Genomic DNA, 21545 nt, shown 5'->3' on the forward strand with positions numbered 1-21545 from the left:
AAAACATTTGTATGAAAAAATCTAAACTGCGTAAGATAGACTCTTGAAATTTGACATGCAGGTACCTTAGTAAACTTAAAGCTTAGTTACAACAGGATATTGCAAAATTCCCACGGGAACGGGAGTTAGTGGGAAAAAACATTTGTATGAAAAAATGTAAACCGCGTAAGATAGACGCTTGAAATTTGGCATGTAGGTACCTTAGTAAACTTAAAGCTTAGTTACAACAGGATATTGCAAAATTCCCACGGGAACGGGAGTTAGCGGGAAAAAAAATTGTATGAAAAAATCTGAACCGCGTAAGATAGATGAAGGGGGGGGGGGGGTAAAACGAGATCCACGCGTACGAAGTCGCGGGCGGCCGCTAGTTTTCAAATAAAATTATGACACGTCAATACGGTAGGAATTATTTTCAAGACTGACTGGTGTGTGAGAGTTCTAGGCATGTTTTGGCCAAACAACAAACAGACGCCGTCTGCCGCAGTCTCCCTCACGATCCGCGCCGCTGCGCGCCTTCTGATGTGCCTGCCTTAAACTTAAAATAACTTTAAACTAGTCCAGAAAAAAAATCTGATGCATTCTTCACATTACTGGAAGGTAAGTTGTTTATCATGTCCTGCTTTTTATTCTGTTTGTGGTTCACACCTATAAGAGTATCTATGGATTCAAAATATGAAATATTCCAGAACTTTACATCATTATCATGAGAACATGAGGCAATATATTGACCATCATGGCTTATATCAAGACATTCTACTGGTAGTCTATGTTGACCTACGATTCCTAGCTGACGCTGTGGGAACATATGAGCTGCTCTTAACATGCCGTCCTCTCCTGACGTAACAACAATATTTTGAGTTATCGGCATCATACATTGTATAGCATGTTTTTGGCCAATAAACTCATCACTATGAAATCCAAATTCTTTCCAGTTAAATAAATACATCTTTCCTGTTGAAGCACCTACAAGTAGTTTTGTATCTGATCTAAAAAGCCCCATACAGGTTAGCTCTGAATCATATTCTTCAGATGTTGTGTAGATTTTACTGAAACAAAATTAAATTACGTTAAACACGAACAAACGTGCCGTGATATTTGTATTTAAAAATATTTTGAATAAAATATGTAGTAAGAATATTTTTAACATAGGTCCATACCTAGCTTTCAAATCAAGACAAGTCAAAACTCCATCGCCACCTGCACAAACTAAATATTTTTGTGCATCATTTGTAATCATATCCGAAACATGCTCATCACCAATTTTTATAGAAAATATTGGATCAGCTTTTCTCATATCCCACATTTTGACAGTACCACCATCATCACCTAAAGTGGAATAAGCAAAAGTTAGCTGTATATGTGTCGCAGTCGGATTTTATAATCCGCCGTTTTACATTACAGCTAGCCATTTTCAAAAACAGCGCTGTTATGTAATGTAATTAATTACGCCGACAAAACGGTAAAATAAAATTTTGAAAAAAAATTTTTTAGGGCAGCTCCCAAAAGATAAAGTATTTTTTCGGCCGCAAGTGTTTCGCTTCAGTGGCCTTTCGCTCCAGCGTACCACAATGAATGTTTTTCGCTAAAACGTACTTCGCTAAATCGACCTTCGCCACTACGTACGGGACCCGATTATGGGGGTATGGTCACCCTACAATCTAAATGCGATGCGGCTACACGTGGGCCGCCGTATTGAAGAATGTATCGTAATGACTAATCGTTGAACTGCCGTATTACAAAACAGCGCTGTTTTTTAAAATGGCTGGCCGTAATGTAAAACGGCGGATTATACAATCTGACTGCGACATAATTATGTATACTTCACATAAACAAAATATTGTTTTACACTTCTTCTCAAGTTTCATAGTCTTAAAAAAGATTTGATTTTATAAAATAACAAAATATATAAGCAATACCTTTCAAGTTATTAGATTAATTAAAAAAAATAGTTTACGAAAGTTATATTTATTTGCTGAAGTAAGTAGGTACTTACCTGTAACTATTTTTTCACCACCCAAACTAATCATTGAATACACTGGGTCATCATGAGCATTTTCATAACACCTCTTCATCTTTCCTGTTTCAACATCTGTAGCTACAATAGTTTTATCCTGTAAAAGATCAGAAAGTAACCTTTTATTAATCCTATGCATAAAATTATAGACAGACAGAATAAATAAGAGTTATTTAAATGTGATTCAGCTAGGTTTTATTAAGTTTCTATTCCATAGTTAATAGTTTGGTCTATTGCCAACAATATGCCAGATTCTGAAGTCTAAATGAGACCTAGAAAGTAGAAAACCAAAATTTATGGTTTATCTGACACATTTTATCAGTCACTCACTGATAAAATCAGTCACTCACTAACCAAAAACTACAAAATAATGTTTATGTAGACCAAGTTAATATAAACAATTGAAATACAAACCTTTGAAGTGGAATATAAAGTAAGGCCACTGTCATCAAATTCAATGTCTCTACACGCCTTCAGATGAACTTCATATGTCTCAACCAATTTAGTTTCTTCATTACTATATTCATACAATAAAACATCTCCAACAATATTTGCTAAAGCAATTAAATTTTTTACTGGATTGAAAGAGATATTCACTATGAAATCTTCACAGTTAATGGTTGGAGGGTGATCCCGAGCTTTATTTTTTTCAGCTTTAATTGCTTTGACTAACTCATCATCATCATCATCATCCTCATCATCTTCTTCTTTATTATTTTGATCCTCCTTCTCTATTGCTTGATCTGGCGAAGCACTCATATTATTGTCTTCATTTTCTAAAAATAAAACACTAGTAAAAAATCACATTGAAAGAAAGAATAATTTCATAGAAAGAAAGATTTTTTTAATTGCAACTAAATTAAATAACATTATTACATTTCTAATAAGACACCCCGCAGACTATGAATGAAGAATCGGTCGATGTAATGCTTTACTGACCTAACTATCGGCCAAGAAAAAGTCGGTGGTCTGCGGCTGGGCTATATAGGTATGGAGGTGTGCACATTACACCGATTTGGTATCGGCTGATTCTTCATAAGAAACCCAACTACCTATAAAATGTAGTCTTTGCAGTGTCTAAAGATTTGTGTGTAAAGTTTAATTATTACACTCCAATGTGTATCTGTTTCGTTATAAAAATTGACTAGCAAGATAGAAGATTCTTCAATAGATAGATGCTTCAATAGAACTACCTACTAAGAATCAATTAATTTATTGCAGTATCTCATATTTACCAATGACATATCATCAAACATCTTAGATATTTACCACTGTCTGTTTCGGAGTGTTCAAATTCATCAATACTGATTTCACTGCTATCACTGTCATCGTCGGAAGAGTTTTTATCATAATCTCGGAAATCTTCCCCCATTTTAATGTTTTTTGATCTCACTTGTGTATTGTTATAATTAATAAATAAAAGACGTGTATGTTTTACGTGTTCGGCGGACACAGGATTCGTACATGCTTTTCTAAAAAATAACCTAAAATTGATTAAACGTCATTAATGTCTTCTTTTTTTTTTTTTTTTCTGGCACGCACGGCTTGTGCATTTGCCAATGACGAGGTGTAAAGGTTGGGAAACGGATTTTAAAGGAAAATACCCGGGAAGAGCGAAAATTTTGAAGGATCAGGCTATAGTTCCAAAATAGTGAACTGTCCTATGCATGACATTGACAGTGGGGCGCCACCGTCAATACCAGATCGCTGGTTCCGATTTTTACCATGTTGGAAACCATATAGTTGAACGATGGTAGCGCCCCCCTGTCATTGAGTTTGGTGGGACAGTTCAGCGTGGGTCATCTATAATGTCTTCTTCTTCTTCTTTTTTGATGATGACGAACAACAAGTCAACCTCGACGTGTATTGCCAAACACGTCGAGGTTGACTTGTTGTTCGAAACTGACTACCACAGATATGGATTAGAGAAGATACAGCAAGTTGCTCCTCAAAGCGTGTCATTCCGATATGTCCAAATGGACATACATGGTCCGATATGTCCAAATGGACATACATGGTCAAGTGATGTTCATGTAATCCGATTGCAATAATCGGTTACGATGATTTTACGACCTGAATGTCTCCAACTTCCTCATTGGCCCTAGAGCAATTCCAAGTATACCATCAATAAAAGCCTAATTAGAGTCATCAAACCTCTCAGNTACTGAGGGTGCGATTACGTTTCCTGCAATATTTTCCAAGTTGTCGGCCTATGAAGTGGAAGGCCTCTATACCGGATTTCTTGGTCTCACTGTTCCGATCTTTTTTGTCCCGTAAGTCGAATAAGACTCATGTCTAAATCCTCTACCATGTAAAATGAAGTGAAATGATACGCTTCCCGTGATATTCATCAACTCATTGGTTCATGAAGGGAAAGGCTTATCTACACTACGAGAAGGTACAGTAGTGAATAAGTAAGGAATATTACCTGGAAGCCTAAGGCAGCCTCGAGCGGCGTGGGCGAGTCTCCGCCCAGCGTGGCGTAATCACCGAACCGCTCCGCCGTGCGTGACGTCTGGATAGTAGCGTAGGTGTTGTCAGGCTGTAAGACATTATTCAATAAAATAAATAAATATTATTGGATACTTTTTAACTATTCTATTGAGGCAGTCATGAAGGTAAGCTGGATGCACGCTGCTACCAACCAGTTATTATAGATTTTATTATTTTATTCCCTAATAAAATTAAATAAAAAATATAAATAAGTAGGTAATAGAAAGACGCTGGATGCACGCTGCTACCAACCAGTCATTATAGAAAGCATTGGGGGAGGCCTATGTTCAGCAGTGGACGTCCTATGGCTGAAATGATGACGATGATGATGATTGAGGCAGTTTTAGATTAACTGTTTCCTATTTCGACGCTCAAAAAATATCAAAATTCCGATAGTATTGTCTCTGGGCTTTATGTAACTGTGTGAGAGTGACATGATTGACACTGTAGAATAATTATTTAAATGACGGCTGGAGTTTCTGGAGGATGCGGCGGCGAGCTAGAGTGTCTCTTTTGCTGCCTATATGCGCAAATTGTCAAATTCGCAAATTGCCAAATTCGCAAAATGTCAAGTTTTAAAAATGTCTTTATAATGTGGTTTCGTATTTAACATTTTAATGATTAAAAGTTCTGCCAATTAATTACTTGACTTTTATTATTAAACCTAAACAACTGGACATTTTTAAATCTAGACATTTTGCGAACTTGACCATTTGCGCATTTGACATTTTGCGAATTTGGCAGATTGCGACCGCTTGACAATTTGCGCATAAAGGCTTTGCCCTTTGCTGGCCTACAAGAGACACTCACCGGCGCCTGGTCAGGTGGCTGGTCGGCGTGGTCACCGAACACATTCATGGTGAGCTCCTGTTCCTCGTAGGGCCGCAGCTTGGTCTCCAGCCACAGCGGGTTCAGTTCTTCCAGGATCCGGCGCCGAGCTAGACTGTCTCCTTTGCTGGCCTACAAGAGACACTCACCGGCGCCGAGCTAGACTGTCTCCTTTGCTGGCCTACAAGAGACACTCTTTTTTTCTTTTTTTTCGTTTTTCAGCCAAATGACGTCCACTGCTGGACAAAGGCCTCCCCCAAGGTTTTCCACAATGAACGGTCCTGCGCTGCCCGCATCCAGGCTCTTCCCGCGACCTTTACCAGATCTTCGGTCCACCTAGTAGGAGGCCTGCCCACGCTACGTCTTCCAGCCCGTGGTCGCCACTCGAGAACTTTCCTGCCCCAACGGCCATCGTCTCTACGAGCTATGTGCCCCGCCCACTGCCACTTGATTTTAGCAATTCTGCGAGCTATGTCGGTTACTTTGATTCTCCTGCGAATCTCCTCATTTCTGATTCGATCACGCAGGGAAACTCCGAGCATAGCCCGCTCCATCGCCCTTTGGGTGACCTTGAGCCTTCTTATGAGGCCCCTTCATATATAGTAAGCGACCACGTCTCAGATCCGTATACCATCACTGGCAACACACATTGGTCAAATACTTTCGACTTGAGACACTGCGGTATTTCGGACGTGAGTATATGGCGAAGCTTCCCTCACCGGCGAGAGACACTCACCGGCGCCTGATCAGGTGGCTGGTCGGGCTGGTCACCAAACACATTCATGGTGAGCTCCTGCTCCTCGTAGGGCCGCAGCTTGGTCTCCAGCCACAGCGGGTTCAGTTCTTCCAGGATCCGGCGCCGAGCTAGACTGTCTCCTTTGCTGGCCTACATGGGACACTTAGGCCGGGTTCCCACTATGCCGGACCGGCATTTCTGCCGGAAACCGGACATCGGACAAGGGTGTTCACATTACACCGGATCACCGGATCCAAAATCCGAGCCGAATGAAGTGCGGGGAGCACGGGCGCGGCGGGGTGGGCCGCAACTCGTTCAGATTACTCCGGTCTGGTGATTTTGCCGGAATTTTGTAGCGACAAAACGCTCGGTAAAAATGCCGGGCTCGGCGAAAAAGCCGGATCCGGGATAATGTGAACAGCTTCATACAATTTGTACCGCCGCTAGGCCTTCCGGCGATTTTACCGGACCGGGAGATCTGCCGGTCCGGCATAGTGGGAACCCGGCCTCACCGGGCCGAGCTAGACTGTCTCCTTTGCTGGCCTACATAGGACACTCACCGGCGCCTGATCAGGTGGCTGGTCGGCCTGGTCCCCGAACACGTTCATGGTGAGCTCCTGCTCCTCGTAGGGCCGCAGCTTGGTCTCCAGCCACAGCGGGTTCAGTTCTTCCAGGATCCGGCGCCGAGCTAGACTGTCTCCTTTATTGGCCTATAAGAGACACTCACCGGCGCCTGATCAGGTGGCTGGTCGGGCTGGTCGCCGAACACGTTCATGGTAAGCTCCTGCTCCTCGTAGGGCCGCAGCTTGGTCTCCAGCCACAGCGGGTTCAGTTCTTCCAGGATCCGGCGCCGAGCTAGACTGTCTCCTTTATTGGCCTATAAGAGACACTCACCGGCGCCTGATCAGGTGGCTGGTCGGGCTGGTCGCCGAACACGTTCATGGTAAGCTCCTGCTCCTCGTAGGGCCGCAGCTTGGTCTCCAGCCACAGCGGGTTCAGTTCTTCCAGGATCCGGCGCCGAGCTAGACTGTCTCCTTTATTGGCCTATAAGAGACACTCACCGGCGCCTGATCAGGTGGCTGGTCGGGCTGGTCGCCGAACACGTTCATGGTAAGCTCCTGCTCCTCGTAGGGCCGCAGCTTGGTCTCCAGCCACAGCGGGTTCTCCGTAGTGCTCAGCTCTTCCAGGATCCGACGCCGGGCGAGGCTGTCGCCTTTGCTTGACTGCATTGATGGGGGAGGTATCACCCTGGAAATGGAATTAAAATGATTATTAAAAGTACCTTAATGAAAAAGGGCTACTATAAAGTCGATGATTATTTAAAAGATAAAAATGTTTGGGATACGTTACTGCCTAGCTCGCATAAATATTTATAACTTTGTACATTTTAAAGCATGTAAACCTTTGAAAAAGAGGCTGACAGTAGTGACTGAGTTTCTTGCGCTGCTTCTTCTCAGCACTGGCCCATTTATTGTCCTGAAGCAGTGGTAGGGTTAGTATTGGGGACGTGTAAAAGTGCTTTTTTTAAGCCTATTTACAGAAATAAATGAGTTTTAATGAGTTTTTTAATTAACTATACATAAAATATTTGATTTAACGTCGCTGCGTTGACTATAATAAGGAAACTAAAGGCTTTTGAAATACAGGCACTTCTTCTTGTCGTGTGGACAACAAACTTATACAGTTCGTTCGTTTCAGCCGAAAGACGTCCAGGCATCCAGGTCTGCACCGCTTGCATCCAGGTACCTCCCGCGACCTTCACCAGATCGTCGGTCCACCTAGTGGGAGGCCTGCCCGCGCTACGTCTTCCGGCTCGTGGTGGCCACTTATACAGTGTCAGCCAAAAACTCCGCTACAAAAGTGGCGTTGTCAGCAGCATTCATTAAATCTTCCTGCGTGCAGTTGTACTAGGCACTTTTTAGTAGTGACAAAGTGCAATAATTATTTCATTTTCGGGACTTACCAATGTTTGAGACAAGCGCAGACGACGATGAAAGTAACGATGCCAGTGAAAAGTACAATCAGCAATGCTATTAGCGCCGCTAGAGCTGGGTCGAAGCTGTCTGGTGCTGCAATATGCAAAGATTGAGATTATTTTCTAGTTTAAAAAAATAATTTTAAAATCAGTGTTCAGTGGTAGAAGGTAAACTTTAGAAAAATAGGTCGAGGCTCGATTTCCATTACTTTGTTTCCAGTTTGGTTGTGATAATTATTACAGACCGCATGGCTTTATTTAGCAGTTTGGCCAATTCAAAGGCGAAGGCTGATAAATAAAAATTTCTTATGTAATCTCACGTTACAACGTATACGATAAAAGTAGTGTATATTTTCCAAAAAAGGTATAACTCTCGTTGCAAAAGTCTAAATATATTTCAAACCTTTAGAAGTAGCGCTGGCTGCAATAAGCGTCTCGACTCCAAACTCCTGGTAGATGTCCTTGAGGTCGTCGAACTTGGAGTCGATGGTCTCTAGCACCCTTTCTACTGGAAGCACCTGGTACGTGGTAGGGTCTACCGCCAAAAGGTGGATTTCGCACCTACAATAAAAAATCGGTTATCTTTCTCGCTCTTCCATAAATTATCTTTTGAACTAAAACGAGTCATAGTTGTAACATGTTGCAATTTTTTCACAAAACATTAAGTATTCAAATCCGGCTCGAAGGACCAATGCTAGATTCCTTATGCAATGAACACAGTTCCTAATCATCATACCGCCTGTCAGCCTGCACTAGCGGTATCCTCCTGCCGGAAACTTTGAGAACATTCCCAAGGGTCGCCATCCGCTTCTCAGCTCCTTCCACCACCAACCAAATAACTGTGCAGTTTCCTGAAGACTCACCAGTCATCATACTGACTGTCAGCACGCATGTCCCTTCCTGGTACCAGCAGAACATTCCCAGCGGGTTCCGTGCCTTTATTGTTATAACTAATAATCTATTTACTGTCTTAAGTGTAAAGAGTTGCTAGAAGACTCACCAGTCGTCATACCGCCTGTCAGCCTGCACCAACGGTAGTCTTCTGCCAGGGACTAAAAGAACATTTCCAGCAGTAGCCAATCGCTTTTGAACTCCTCCTACCGGCGCACTGCAGCTTCGGGATACCACCATGCGGATGAGCGACGATCGGTCGATTATCCACACCTGTGTATGTAGAAGTTGGAGATTATTGTTCTACAGTTCGCTAAGAAACTGTTGATTTCATAAATATAATTTATCTTCTACATTATTATTTTAAGTAATTCGATGCTAAATTCTCCAATTCCGAACAGAAGGGTTGGGGAGGCCTGATGTTTTCATATAATAATTGTTCCCTGAGTAGCTTTATCTGCTACTTACTAGTCTAGTAAATTCGACAGAGCTATCAGTTTATTTTTATTAGAAAACATATCAATATAAAAATGACCGGTTGACTAAATTGGTAACTCTTTCATCAGTTCATTCAGTCCCAGGATACCCACAACTGAACATTAGGCATTGAGAGAACTCAATGATTCCAGGCTTACGTCCTCCTCTGCGCTTGGATATTTAGATCTTTGCTACCCCATATGTTTTTCATGAATTAATTCCCAAAATAAAGCTACTATACTGTAGTCTAGAATTTTGTCCAATGACCCCAAGCTACCCATCCTTATCGCTCGCGCGTAATTATATTGCTGTCGCGACTGTGCGACGGGCGCCCGCAGTGAGTGTGCGAGCGCGACAGCAACATAATTACTCGCGAGCGACAAGGATGGGTAGCTTGGGGTCATTGGACAAAATTCTACGTGCTCCCGGACCAGACTATAGCATGGGTATTGGGTACTCACATAAACCTGTGCTTTAGCCTGTCTGTGCGGCGGCGCGGCCTCCTGCGCGATGATGTCCAGCACAAAGCGGTCCTGGTTGTACTCCGACATGTAGTGCGCCGTCATCAGCACGCCTGGAAAGTTCCAGAATTAGCCTCCGTAATGGCTCGAAAAGTCAATGAACATTAAATTTTAATTGCATTACTGTGTAAATAATGCGATTGCCCGAAGAGAAATATGACTCCCTTTTCTTAGTATGAACATCGTCAGTTTGGTAGACATTATGACTTTGACCTCTTACGAAGTCTCTAGCTAACTCAATTTCAAGAAGACCTTTGATTATCATTATCAAATGCCATAAAAATAGCAACATTTTTCTCAGTGACAACTGTGTACCTACCATGAGTTTAGGTTAGGTGCGCTCGCTAGCGAGTACGTCAAAAATCTCTATTGAAGATTTTGTTTCTTGAAAGTAGCCACTAGGGGCGCTGCACAATATGTCATACAATTAAATGTCATTTTTTTACGCAGTCGCTAGCGAGCACACCTAAAGTAAACTCATGGTAAGCACACTGAACACTAAGGCTCAGTTGCACCATCTTACTTTAACAAACGTCAAAAATCTGTTAAACTTCATACAAAATACACCGGTTATCGCAATAGTTACGGTCAAAGTTAGATGGTGCACCTCAGCCTAAGTACGTTAACATGGTTACACAAGAAATTGGGAAAATTGTGAGTGTCCTAAGTTTTTGCATCACCAGCACAACATCCACCTTCTTTAAAATAACACCTCCACTCGAGTAATTTGAATCTAATTGTAGAGAAAACGTAGTAGACAAAATTCATGATGACAGTATATCTACCTACTCAACACCATACAGAAACCACATTGCAAATGTTACTTTTTCTATTTTTCAGTTAGAAATGGGCCAGTTTCAATGTCAATACTTTTCTCAAGAGTAGGTAATTAAATGGTACCTATTTTACAATAAATAATCTCTAATGTGTTTTCTATTGCCTCTTACCGTCCTGGCTGATGTTGAAGGGAGACGGCACGACGCTCCCGCTGGACTGCGAGGCGCCGAACTTGTACAGGTTGGAGGCTGCCACCATGTAGATCAAGGTTCCGTTCTCGTCCAGGTCAGGGTCTTCAGCCACTACTGATATGACTGGCTCGTTCACTCGCGCTGTGTGCTTTATACCTGAACAAAATAGTTGAGTGAGGCTTTAAATGACGATGAGAAAATTTTGAGGAATTGAAAATGAAAATGAACTTTATTGTGAATGTGAATTTAGGTAAACAATAGCAGACACATGGCTTAATAATAGAAACGCTCCAAATTCTACCTTTTCAGGCGTATTCACAAATTATACAATATTATTACATTTAGATTAGAAATTATACAATTTATATTCGAAATGTCAATTCCACCAATATTATTAAAAAATTTGGTATGGAGATAGATGAAACTTGAAGCACTTGTTTCAATCAACAGACGCATATGTCCATTGCTTGACAAAGGCTTCTCTCATGCTTCAACCATAAATACCAACGCGTTCAGAACGCCATCACGTGGTGTGGTTGAAGCTTTAAGTCTCTCCACAACGACTGGTCCTAAGCTGCCCACATCTGGATGCTTCAGGCATGACCTCTGGTAAAATAATATAAGATATTTTTAAGATGGGTTCAAGAATGAGATGAAGCTGTTCCTCTATATCGTGAGAAGTATTGTTGCTTCTCTCTAAACGAGACTATTCGCATCTTTTGTTCCCAATCGCTGCTAATCCTTTGTAGCTAGAATCTACAGTTTAAACGTCATTAAAAACCCAACCAGTTAAGGTCAAGTTCGTCCCAAGGGATAGTAAATCTCTCTGTAGATGTATCTCACCTGCGTAATAGACCTTCTGCTGGAACTTCGGCTCGTTGTCGTTTTCGTCCAGGATTCTGATCCTGACGATGGCCACACCAGGGTCCTGGCTTTCCGTGCTGTTGTCGATAGACTTCAGTATATCGTGAGGGAGTATTATTACTTCTCTTTGTACGGAACTATTCCCACCTCTCGTTCCCACCGCTGCAACTCCTGTGTAGCTAGGATGTATAGCTTGGCATAAAAACCCTACCAGTGAAGGTCAAGTTTGCCCAGGAGAAAGTGTTTCTCTCTGTAGATGTATCTCACCTGCGTAATAGACCTTCTGCTGGAACTTCGGCTCGTTGTCGTTTTCGTCCAGGATCCTGATCCTCACGATAGCCACAGCCGGATCTTGACCCTCAGTGCTGTTGTCGAAAGAGTTTAGGATCGCTGCTGCATGCTCTAGTATCGGACTGTTGCTCGCGTATATCGTGAGAGAGTATTCCGATTGCTTTTCTCTGTAAGAGAGATAAAGAGATTAAAATTAAGGACATAGTTGAAGTAAGGCAATATTATTTTTCATTAGTCTAATTTGCAAGATCTAGAAATTCTGAGATAAAATAGCTGTAAGAAAAGATTAAAAGAACCTAGTACATGCATTTAGAAGTTCATTTACCTGTCGAAGCTGATATTAGCTCTGATGATGCCCTGCGTCCTATCGAGCGTAAAAGCTCCCGCTTGATTGCCTTCCAGAATGTGGTAGTACACCTTGCCGTGTTCACCGGAATCTTTGTCCGTGGCTTTCACGGTACCTGGAAATTGTAAAAGTATCTTTGTAAATCTATTTATGACATAAAAATTAATTTCCTAAATAGAATGGATTTAGTTGTATTAGTTTCCTAAATGGAATGCAACTCCTGTAAATCCAAGATCTACAGTTGTTCCTCTAAAGAACCCAACCAGTGAAGATTGAGTTCATTCGTTTCAGCCAAATGACGTCCACTACTGGACAAAGTCCTCCCCCAAAATTTCCACAACGACCGTTCCCACGCTGTCCGCATCTAGGCAGTTCTCGCAACTTTCACCAGATCGTCGATCCACCTAGTGAAAGGCCTACCCACACATATGTCTACTGGTCCGTGATCACGGTTAAGAACTTTTCTGCCCCAACGGCCATCAGCTTTACTAGTTATGTGCCCCACTAAGGTTGAGGAGACCTGGAGAAATAATCACTGTTTTGGATCCCACAATAAATTGAATCCTAAGAAAATCTTTGCTTACCAACAATAACGCCAGCCGGTAGGTTTTCCTTGATGCTGAACTGGTGCAAGGTCTGCGGGAAGCGTGGAGCGTTGTCGTCGTCATCAGCTAGCACCACAGACAATAAGCGAAGGCTTTCAAACTGCGCTGGAGTGCCGTTGTCTACCGCCACTATCACGAGCTGGAACAATGGAGGTCAAACTTACGGTCTATGTTTAGATTGTTTGTGGTAAGTAGGTATTTGAAGATCATTCCTCCTGTCCCATAAAAAAAACCATCATAGCTCTCAAAAAGTTAGCGAAATAGTGACATTAATGGCTTCAAAATGTATAGGTGAATTGTTTTGAGTTCACAAAAAGTATAAAATTGATAAGATTAGTGATCATACCAGGAAATTGATTAGGCTGTTCTCGTTGGTGTCTTTTACAGTTGTGATCACTTGATCAGGTAGTCTGCTTGGGTAGGGTTCTTGGCTGGAATATAACTAACCTGGTACTCCGATTTATGCTCCCTATCCAGGAAGGTCTTAGTCCTCAGCTCTCCAGTGTCAGCATCCAGACTGAACTCCTGTGTTTCTCCCACATTCTGGTTGTCCACTTTAAGGTAGTAGGACACGCGGCCGTTCTCGCCGCTGTCTTCGTCGGTGGCTTTGATAGTTGTGATCAGGAAGTCTGCTTGGGCAGCGTTCTGGATTGGGAAAGTTATCAGAATTACGAATAGGGATTCTGAGAAGAAGATAAAGAAATTTTAATTGAACTTTATTATTTTGAAACAGATAATAGGACTTCAAAGAATATAATCTCAATGATAATATTGTGTTAAAAACACTACGCAAGAGAGACTCGCAAAGGATGAAAGCTTCATAAACCAATTCACTCTCAAATGTGAATTGGTTTATGAAGCATGAAGTTCATGATGTGATTCAAAAAACTAAAATCTATAATAAGTGAAAGGTCGCTGGCAGATGGATGCGACCCATATGATGAAGAAAGAGTATAGCAGTGGGCTGCTTTAACTGATAATAATCTATTGCATAATTATGTCAGTAATAACCTCCAGCTCCAGAAAGTCTAAGGAGTTTCTAACAACCCTAAAGGGTTTCTTACAACCCTAAAGGGTTTCTTACAACCCTAAAGGGTTTCTTACAACCCTAAAGGGTTTCTTACAACCCTAAAGGATTTCTTACCTCTGGTATCTCCAGCTGCCTCTGCTCTGGCGGAGGCTGTACAAACACCGGACTGTGCTTATTCACGCTCAGCACTGAGATGTCAACTTTGGCGGTGTCAAAGTGTATTCCACGGCCTGCCTCATCTGTGGCGGTTACAGTGAGGTGGTAGGTGGTGTTGCCAGTGACTGGCTTAGCTGGGTAGATGATACCGTTGTTGGGGTCTACTGAGAACACTCCTGGAAAAACATAATTTTCTATTTCATTTTAACTTTCACCTACTTAAACCAAGATTAAAATTAACAATTTTACAGAAAACCAAATAAAATTAAAACTTTGTCTTCAATGAGGGCTATCGTTTTTATACTTAACAGTTGGCACCCCTGGCGATTGACAGGACCTTACTCTACAGTGGCGCCATCTTGATGAGCGCAAATGCGATAGTCCTCCTACCACTTTGGCGCTCACCAGTTGGTGCCACTGTCTTCGCTACTAGCAAGTGACAGGACCTAACTCTACAGTGGCGCTAACTGGTGAGCGCTAAAACGATAGCCCTCATTACCATGAATGACTAAATTGATCATCATCACGTTTATAAAATAAAGTTTTATCATCATTATTGTCATTTAGTAACCACTACAGGAGCACATCCTGTCTAATCTAGCAGACAACATGGAAGATAAGGCCTACACTTCCCATGCTGACTAGATGTGCTCTCGGAGCTTCCCCATGCTATGAGCATAGCGCCTTTTAAGAGTGGGGCTTGTCCTATTCTACTCTATCAGAACCACACGGCAAAATACATTAATACATTTTTTTATGCATAACAAGGCAGGTATTTGACCACAATCGCACCTGATGTTAAGTGGGATGCAGTCTAGGATGGTACATAATATCTACCCTGTAGGTGCCTATTCACTCTCTCCTTGAAAAGCATAGCACTTACCAGGTTCACTCTGTTCCACAATCTTATACTCCAGCTTGCCATTGATGCCCTCATCCTTGTCTTCGGCCAATACTTGCATGATAGCCGCTGGAGGGTCCAGACGAAGGTTCTCCGCGATGGTGCTCTTGTAGACTTTTTGGGTGAATATCGGCGGGTTGTCGTTGATGTCTAGGACTTTTATGTGGACCTGAAAAGAGGAATTTATCAATAAATCCTGTTTCAGAAAGGTAACAATTCGACTGCCTCGTGTAGGAGTTACACTAACAATTTTTAGATTGCTTCATAGCGATAAGACCGCCTAATTGTACCTTATGTGTTCCTTTTCTTTCTATTTCTTTTTATGTGGTGTACAATAAAGAGTATTTATTATTATTATTATTATAATTGTCAATATTGATCACCGCGTCATCGGCTACAGTGATGACCCTCGAAAAGGGGTCGATGGTGAAAAACGATAATAGATAAACTAGCGGCCGCCCGCGGCTTTCTTACGCGTGGATCCCGTTTTACCCCGTTAGGGGTGGAATTACGTAAAATCCTTTCTTAGCGGATGCCTACGTCATAACATCTACCAGCATGCCCAATTTCAGCCCGATCCGTCCAGTGGATTGGGCTGTGCGTTGATAGATCACTATGTCAGTCAGTCAGTCACCTTTCGAGTTATACAGGGTGTTAGGTAAATGGGTATATGAGCCGACACTAGCCCATGTTAACATGGTTATATAAATGGTATGGTGAAGTCAGAAAGTTGATATCTTCATTTCAATTATTTTATTTGTCATACAAATCGGATTTAAAAAAAAATATTTTGTATGGAAATTTAAAAAAAATAAAATGATGATATCAAATTTCTCACTTCACCATATCATTTATATGCCCATGTTAACATGGGCTAGTGTCGGCTCATATACCCATTTACCTAACACCCTGTATATATTTAGATAAACGCGTCATTATTAAATAAATTATCATCATCTTTTCAATCACAGGACGTTTCAGTACTCAGCGTCATTGGTCCACCTTATGGGTGGTCGGTAAGTAGCCTCAATTTTAAAACCTTGCTGACCAATAAAGAAGTAAAAATTCATCCACTTACAGGCACACTAGTACTCTTGCGCATCTGCTTCGGCGCGTTATCACTGGCTATGGCGTGGAGATAGACATCGCTGGTTGTCTCGCGGTCGATCACAGCACCATCGGCTACGGTGATGACCCCGGATGACGGGTCGATGGTGAATAGGGATGATAAGTTGCCGGTTAGGCTGTAGGTGACTTCGCCGAATTCGCCTGAAAACAAGAAAGAAAGAAAGAAAAATATTTTTATTTAGTCCAAACATCCTTAGACTACTTACAACAATATAATTACTTACTTAAGTAGTTAAATTTGAACTAAAATGGTAGCCACTCAGCATGTGCTATCATATTATCAGCATGCAAGAGGAAATTAGTTGTGATTATAAGAGTTTAAAATAAAATGATTCTCATTGATGATGGTTGTCATTTAGTTTCCAAAGCAGGAGAACGACTCTCTTTAGTACACTAGAAACAAATTAATGCTCGCTCTTCCTGGCCAGAATGTTAATGGTTGTGGGTGACTAATATCTTTCGGAAAACCGTTGGAGTATTATGGTTACAAATATGGGTCATTCAACCTTTACCTGGTAGTGGCAGAATTGTTGCCACCATAATATTATTTTGAACCTTATTGAGAAAACAGTGTACAAAACTAACCAAAAATATTTTTCTCTATACCAGTTAAAGGGTATGGGACATCCAGACTAGACCCACGTCTTTTCAGACGACCTTAGAAGGTAACTAGTAATTAATTATGACTTTAGGGTTCCTAAGGAGAGACGTACAGTGGACTGCCACTGCCAAAAATTATAATGATGATGACATGATGACTCTATTCACTCACCTTCATCCTTATCAACAGCAGTGACAGTCAAGACCTTAGTTCCTGCCGTAGAGTGTTCAGCAACCACAGCGTCATAGGCAGTGGCAGCGAACACTGGTTCTTCATCGTTGACATTCACGATGTCAATCGTGACAGTAGCTGAAGTGGATAGCTGGGGAACGCCGGAATCAAACGCCACGAGAGTAAAGTTTGTGGAGTGGATCTTTTCGTAGTCTATGCGCTGGATTATTTTGACGATTCCTGGGAACAAAATTTAATATTAATGATTCTGGAAATAGATATGAGAACAGTCCAAATGTTAGGGCCTGCTGAATAGACTACTGCTAATAGAATATACGGGTTCCATAATTTCATAGTAGCTGTAGGTGAACAGTGTTTTGACAACATATTAAAAGTACCATCTCAGCTCTTTTGACTGTTAGTTGTGTCCTATGACGATGGCGGCTATAGGCGACTCTTTGTGGCGGAGTAGACAGTAGACACTGAGAACTGTCCCCAGAGGCTGCTTCTCTACCAGGATCTTGTGATAAGCCAGCTTGGAGAGGACCGACTGAGCGCACGTGTACCTTCATACCACCATCAACTTACCCGTAACGTTATTAATCTCATAGCCACGATAGCCGAACGGTGAATGGGTCGGACTGGCCGACTCGAGATCCGAGGAACGCGGGTTCGAATCCCACCGCCGCTCGACTAGTGTGGTGAGCCCACTCGTAACACAAGCTTATTTAGCTTATCACGAGGGGCTAACGGGACTATTAGTAATTGGAGAAATACAAATTACTAATAATCCTTATAAAAAGAAACTCGAAGTTTAAGGGTTGGGCAGGCTGATGACAATGGTAGCAATGGGCGACTCCCTGAATACCGGCTCTGTGCGCACGTGTGCCTTCATACAAACTACCCTCAACTTACCCGTAACATTATCAATCTCGAAGTAAGGATTAGGCGGGCTGATGACGATGGCAGCTATAGGCGACTCCTTGTCAGTGGCGGTGTAGACATTCAGGACTGTGCCCAAAGGCTGCTCCTCCACCAGGGTCTCGTGGTAAGCTGGCTCCGAGAATACTGGAGCGTGGCGGTTCACGTCCACTATGTTGATAATTAGTTCGCCTGGAATAAGAGATAATGTATTGTCTATAACATCATCAGGTCATTTAGTCTCCACTACAGATAAACAACCCTCTCTAATTTACCAGAAGCTTTGGCTTACACTTCCCACACTGACAAGACTGGTTGGGGAGGCTTGATGTTCTCACATTTCACCCTCAAACGCCTCTTAGGACATCCACGTGAAGAGTGGTGTGAATAGTCCCATTCTACTCTACCGGAACCAGTCACAATAGTTTAAAACAATAGAAGAGACTCGCTTAGAAGAATACTCATATAATTTACTGCATCCATAATGTTACAAAAGGTGGTATGGTAATGATAGATACAAAATAAGGACTCTGTCGGCTCAAAATGTTAAAAGCGAGAGAGACAAAAGGCAGTGTTAACCTTGAATTACGATAGTAATATTCTGTCATACCTTCGGTCTGCTGCAGGGTAGGAGCCGAAGCATCCGTAACAGCTACGGGTAGGGTCAGCACGGCTGCGCGGCCGCGGTCAAGCCGCTGAGCGACACTGACGGTGCCGTTTGGCTGGATTGAGAACCAGGAGTCGAAGATGCCCTCGTTTGATACCTGAAAGGGACATGACACGTTTCAGAGCATGTTGAAATTTTAATGATTTTGGAATTTAAGATAAGTGGGTAAGGATCAAAAAGTATTTTTCAATGTAGTGGAAATCTGCTAAGGCCAAAATTAAAACATCGTTTCCATTCAGGCAAATCAGGTTAGAAGATTAAAGCTCGATTCACACATATCAGTGAAGTACCGGCACAGTGCGAAATATTATTTCATACTGTTTCTATGAACGCATCCCCACTTGTCAGTTTCAGTGACGACACAGTGCTCTCAGTGTCAGTGCCGACACCGGCAATACGGACGTATTCGTTTACGACGATATTTTTTGTCGGATCATTAAAAACAGAATAACTCATAGTTTCTGAACAAGAATATTGAAACAGCTCTCTGACATTTTAAAATATTCAAAATATTTCACTGACGCAACACTGTAGCACTGATAGGTACTGAACTGAGCGGACACTGTGACGGAACTGTGGCTTCACTGATATGTGTGAATCGAGCTTTAACTGTACTTTGTGACAAGTGGACAAATTAAAAACAATATAGAGTGCAATGTAATAAGAACCAGAGTAATGGACTCTTTTATTTATGTGAGGAAAACTTGGGAAACGTTAACTACCCCACTAGGAGTGAGGCCTGAAGTAGGTAGGTATACTCTTACTTAAGAAACTTACCTCCTTTCCATTCTTGTCAACTGCCTTTATCAGCCGATCCTTCAGCAGTTCATAGACCAACAGTCCGTTATCAGTGATATCCGGATCCACTGCTATATGGTTGTGCACTTGAGTACCAATATCAGGATCAGCAAGTTACCTACCAAATCAGTTACTTACCTCTTTTCCATTCTTATCCACTGCCTTTATCAGTCGATCCTTCAGGAGCTCATAGACCAGCAATCCGTTATCCGTGATATCCGGATCCACCGCTATGAGGTTGTGGACTTGAGTTCCGATCTCAGCGTCGGNTTACTTATTCTGTGCTACAGTTCACACTAAAAAGAGAGGTAGGGCCGCAGAGAGCGAGATAGATATAAGTAGGTATTTGACTCAAGTTTTTGTTCCAACTCTGCCCTCCATTTTTATCTTTAGCTTCATGGGCAGCATCGACTTTTTTTTTTCCGTTTTTGGCTTTACACATGAAGCTAAAAATAAAAATGGAGGCCAAACTTGGAACAACAACTTGAGTCAAATACCTACATCTCTCTCTCGCTCTCTGTGGGCCGATCTCTCTTTTTAGTGTGGACTGTAGTATTGCTATCTCCTTATTGAAATCTCCTAGTAAATTCTTCGAAATAGCAAATTCACTAACCAAATCAGAAGTTAAACAAATAAATATTTGAACTACCTACATAGTTAAATTAAAAATCACAAAATTGTCGGCCGTTTAGGCTATATGTGTTGGCGAATCAGGGAATTACAATCCCAATTCCTGGGAAATCGGTACCATGTGGCAACATCGCACTATGAACCAAAAGCCCCAATCTAGCTGGACAAAAAGGGTCATCGCATATCTTTCATTCGTTTAGCAAAAACGATAGCAAGTAATAACCAGAGGTAACGATTCAGCCATTATTTTTAGCAACTATCCTCTGATAATTTAGTAATTTTAAGACGAACTTGAACAAGTGAGTATTTTACGATCAAATTATTCACTTTCTTGAGGTTGATATAATTAGGGTAGTATTTAAACGAGTGACTGTAAATTTATGTTGTAAGTGTCAAAAATAATTAATGTGGGCTAAAGAATTACTAAGTGAGCGACTGAGTGCGAGTGACGAAAAATCAAAAGAATAGCAACTTACAAAAAAAAATTGAGTTCCTTAAAATACAAAATGAGAAGCTTCATAATATTTGAGCGACCTAATATTTGATTGAGTGTCAACGTTAGGTCCTGCATTTTTTTCAATATTTGGCAAATGCTTTTTTTATACTGAGCGGTATTTTTAACTTTAATGAAGTGTTTCGAATGCAAAAACTACTTTGAAAAATACTATTATGAGCAGCGTATTATGAGCCCACATTTAAATAAAAAATGATCTTATGAAATAAATATTTGACGGAACACTATTCTAGTAGCGAAAAAAATAAATCATTAAAATTTAAGGGTAGGTAATCAAATGAAACAATGTATTACGAAAAATGAAATAAATTTGTATTTTCTTAAATCGAATCAACAAAAAAAAAACAAAATAAAATAAGTCGCTTCTGTCAACCCAAAAAAAAGTAATCTTATTAATAAGGTTCATTGATTGGTACCTATGAGGATTGAGGAGCTCTACCTACTCATCGTCACTGTATGATAAGTGCTGGCTTGGACTTAGCGGGCCGGCCTCGTTTTCTTTTTTGTCCAATAGGTATCAGTTTTGCTTCCAGTGGCGGTGTTGTTAGTTTGAGCCGAATTGCTAGACTCAAAACGTGTTTGCATACATATTTTGTTAAAAATTCGGGACAGTCGCCCCGCCCCCATTCGAATTCGCGCGCTGTAACAATCTGTAGTTTTCATTAATAAAGCGTATCAAAATAAAAAACATGAGACTCAAATATAATATCAGTAACCAATAATCATTAATAAAGCAGCTCACAAAACTTTGCTTAGAATTAACTTTTTTGTAGTTCGTTCAGTAAAACCTCAATTAGAAAAATCTAATGTATCTTCATATTAAAGTTGCCCTCTCTGTATTTCTAGTCGCTCACTTAGTAATTTAGTCGCCCGGATAGTATTTTTATGTCTGAAATGTAATAATCAAAACCCACATTTTGTAAGCTCGTTCTGGATTTTATTATTGATCAATATTCGTCGTTACTTTGGTAAATTTTTCGCTTACTCAAATTCATACCGCTCAAGGTATTAAAGCAGTA

At 41.3% G+C, this 21545-nt stretch overlaps 2 protein-coding genes across 2 annotated transcripts; both read right to left on the minus strand.

Annotated features, from left to right (window-relative positions):
- Positions 1-369: 369 nt before the first annotated feature.
- Positions 370-3512, minus strand: LOC114360972 (WD repeat-containing protein 55 homolog). Its single transcript, XM_028315865.1, has 5 exons — positions 3284-3512; positions 2429-2790; positions 1994-2111; positions 1158-1326; positions 370-1046 (listed from the first exon to the last, which is right to left on the minus strand). The coding sequence occupies exons 1-5, from the start codon at positions 3384-3386 to the stop codon at positions 548-550; spliced, it is 1251 nt and encodes a 416-aa protein (XP_028171666.1). The 5' UTR covers positions 3387-3512; the 3' UTR covers positions 370-547.
- Positions 3513-4397: 885 nt separating this feature from the next.
- On the minus strand, positions 4398-19651 carry LOC114360982 (cadherin-87A-like; the record flags this gene model as incomplete). Its single annotated transcript, XM_028315874.1, has 18 exons — positions 4398-4556; positions 7133-7319; positions 8035-8140; positions 8450-8607; positions 9047-9210; positions 9876-9988; positions 10883-11059; positions 12035-12225; positions 12384-12519; positions 12989-13148; positions 13457-13654; positions 14154-14371; positions 15079-15265; positions 16175-16365; positions 16997-17236; positions 17912-18109; positions 18528-18681; positions 19521-19651. Coding segments are annotated over 18 exons (3068 nt in total), but the record flags the coding sequence as incomplete, so codon positions are not given.
- Positions 19652-21545: the final 1894 nt, after the last annotated feature.

The sequence above is a fragment of the Ostrinia furnacalis genome, unplaced genomic scaffold, assembly GCF_004193835.3.
Source record: "Ostrinia furnacalis isolate ACB-3 unplaced genomic scaffold, ASM419383v2 OfSCF5354, whole genome shotgun sequence".
NCBI classification, from domain to species: Eukaryota; Metazoa; Arthropoda; class Insecta; order Lepidoptera; family Crambidae; genus Ostrinia; species Ostrinia furnacalis.

Coding starts and splice junctions, on each gene's coding strand:
- LOC114360972 (XM_028315865.1), bottom strand. CDS start 3,386: ATGGGGGAAGATTTCCGAGATTATGATAAAAACTCTTCCGACGATGAC. Junction 2,112..2,428: donor CTTTATATTCCACTTCAAAG/GTTTGTATTTCA, acceptor GATCTTTTACAG/GATAAAACTATTGTAGCTAC. Junction 1,327..1,993: donor TGGTGAAAAAATAGTTACAG/GTAAGTACCTAC, acceptor ATTCCACTTTAG/GTGATGATGGTGGTACTGTC.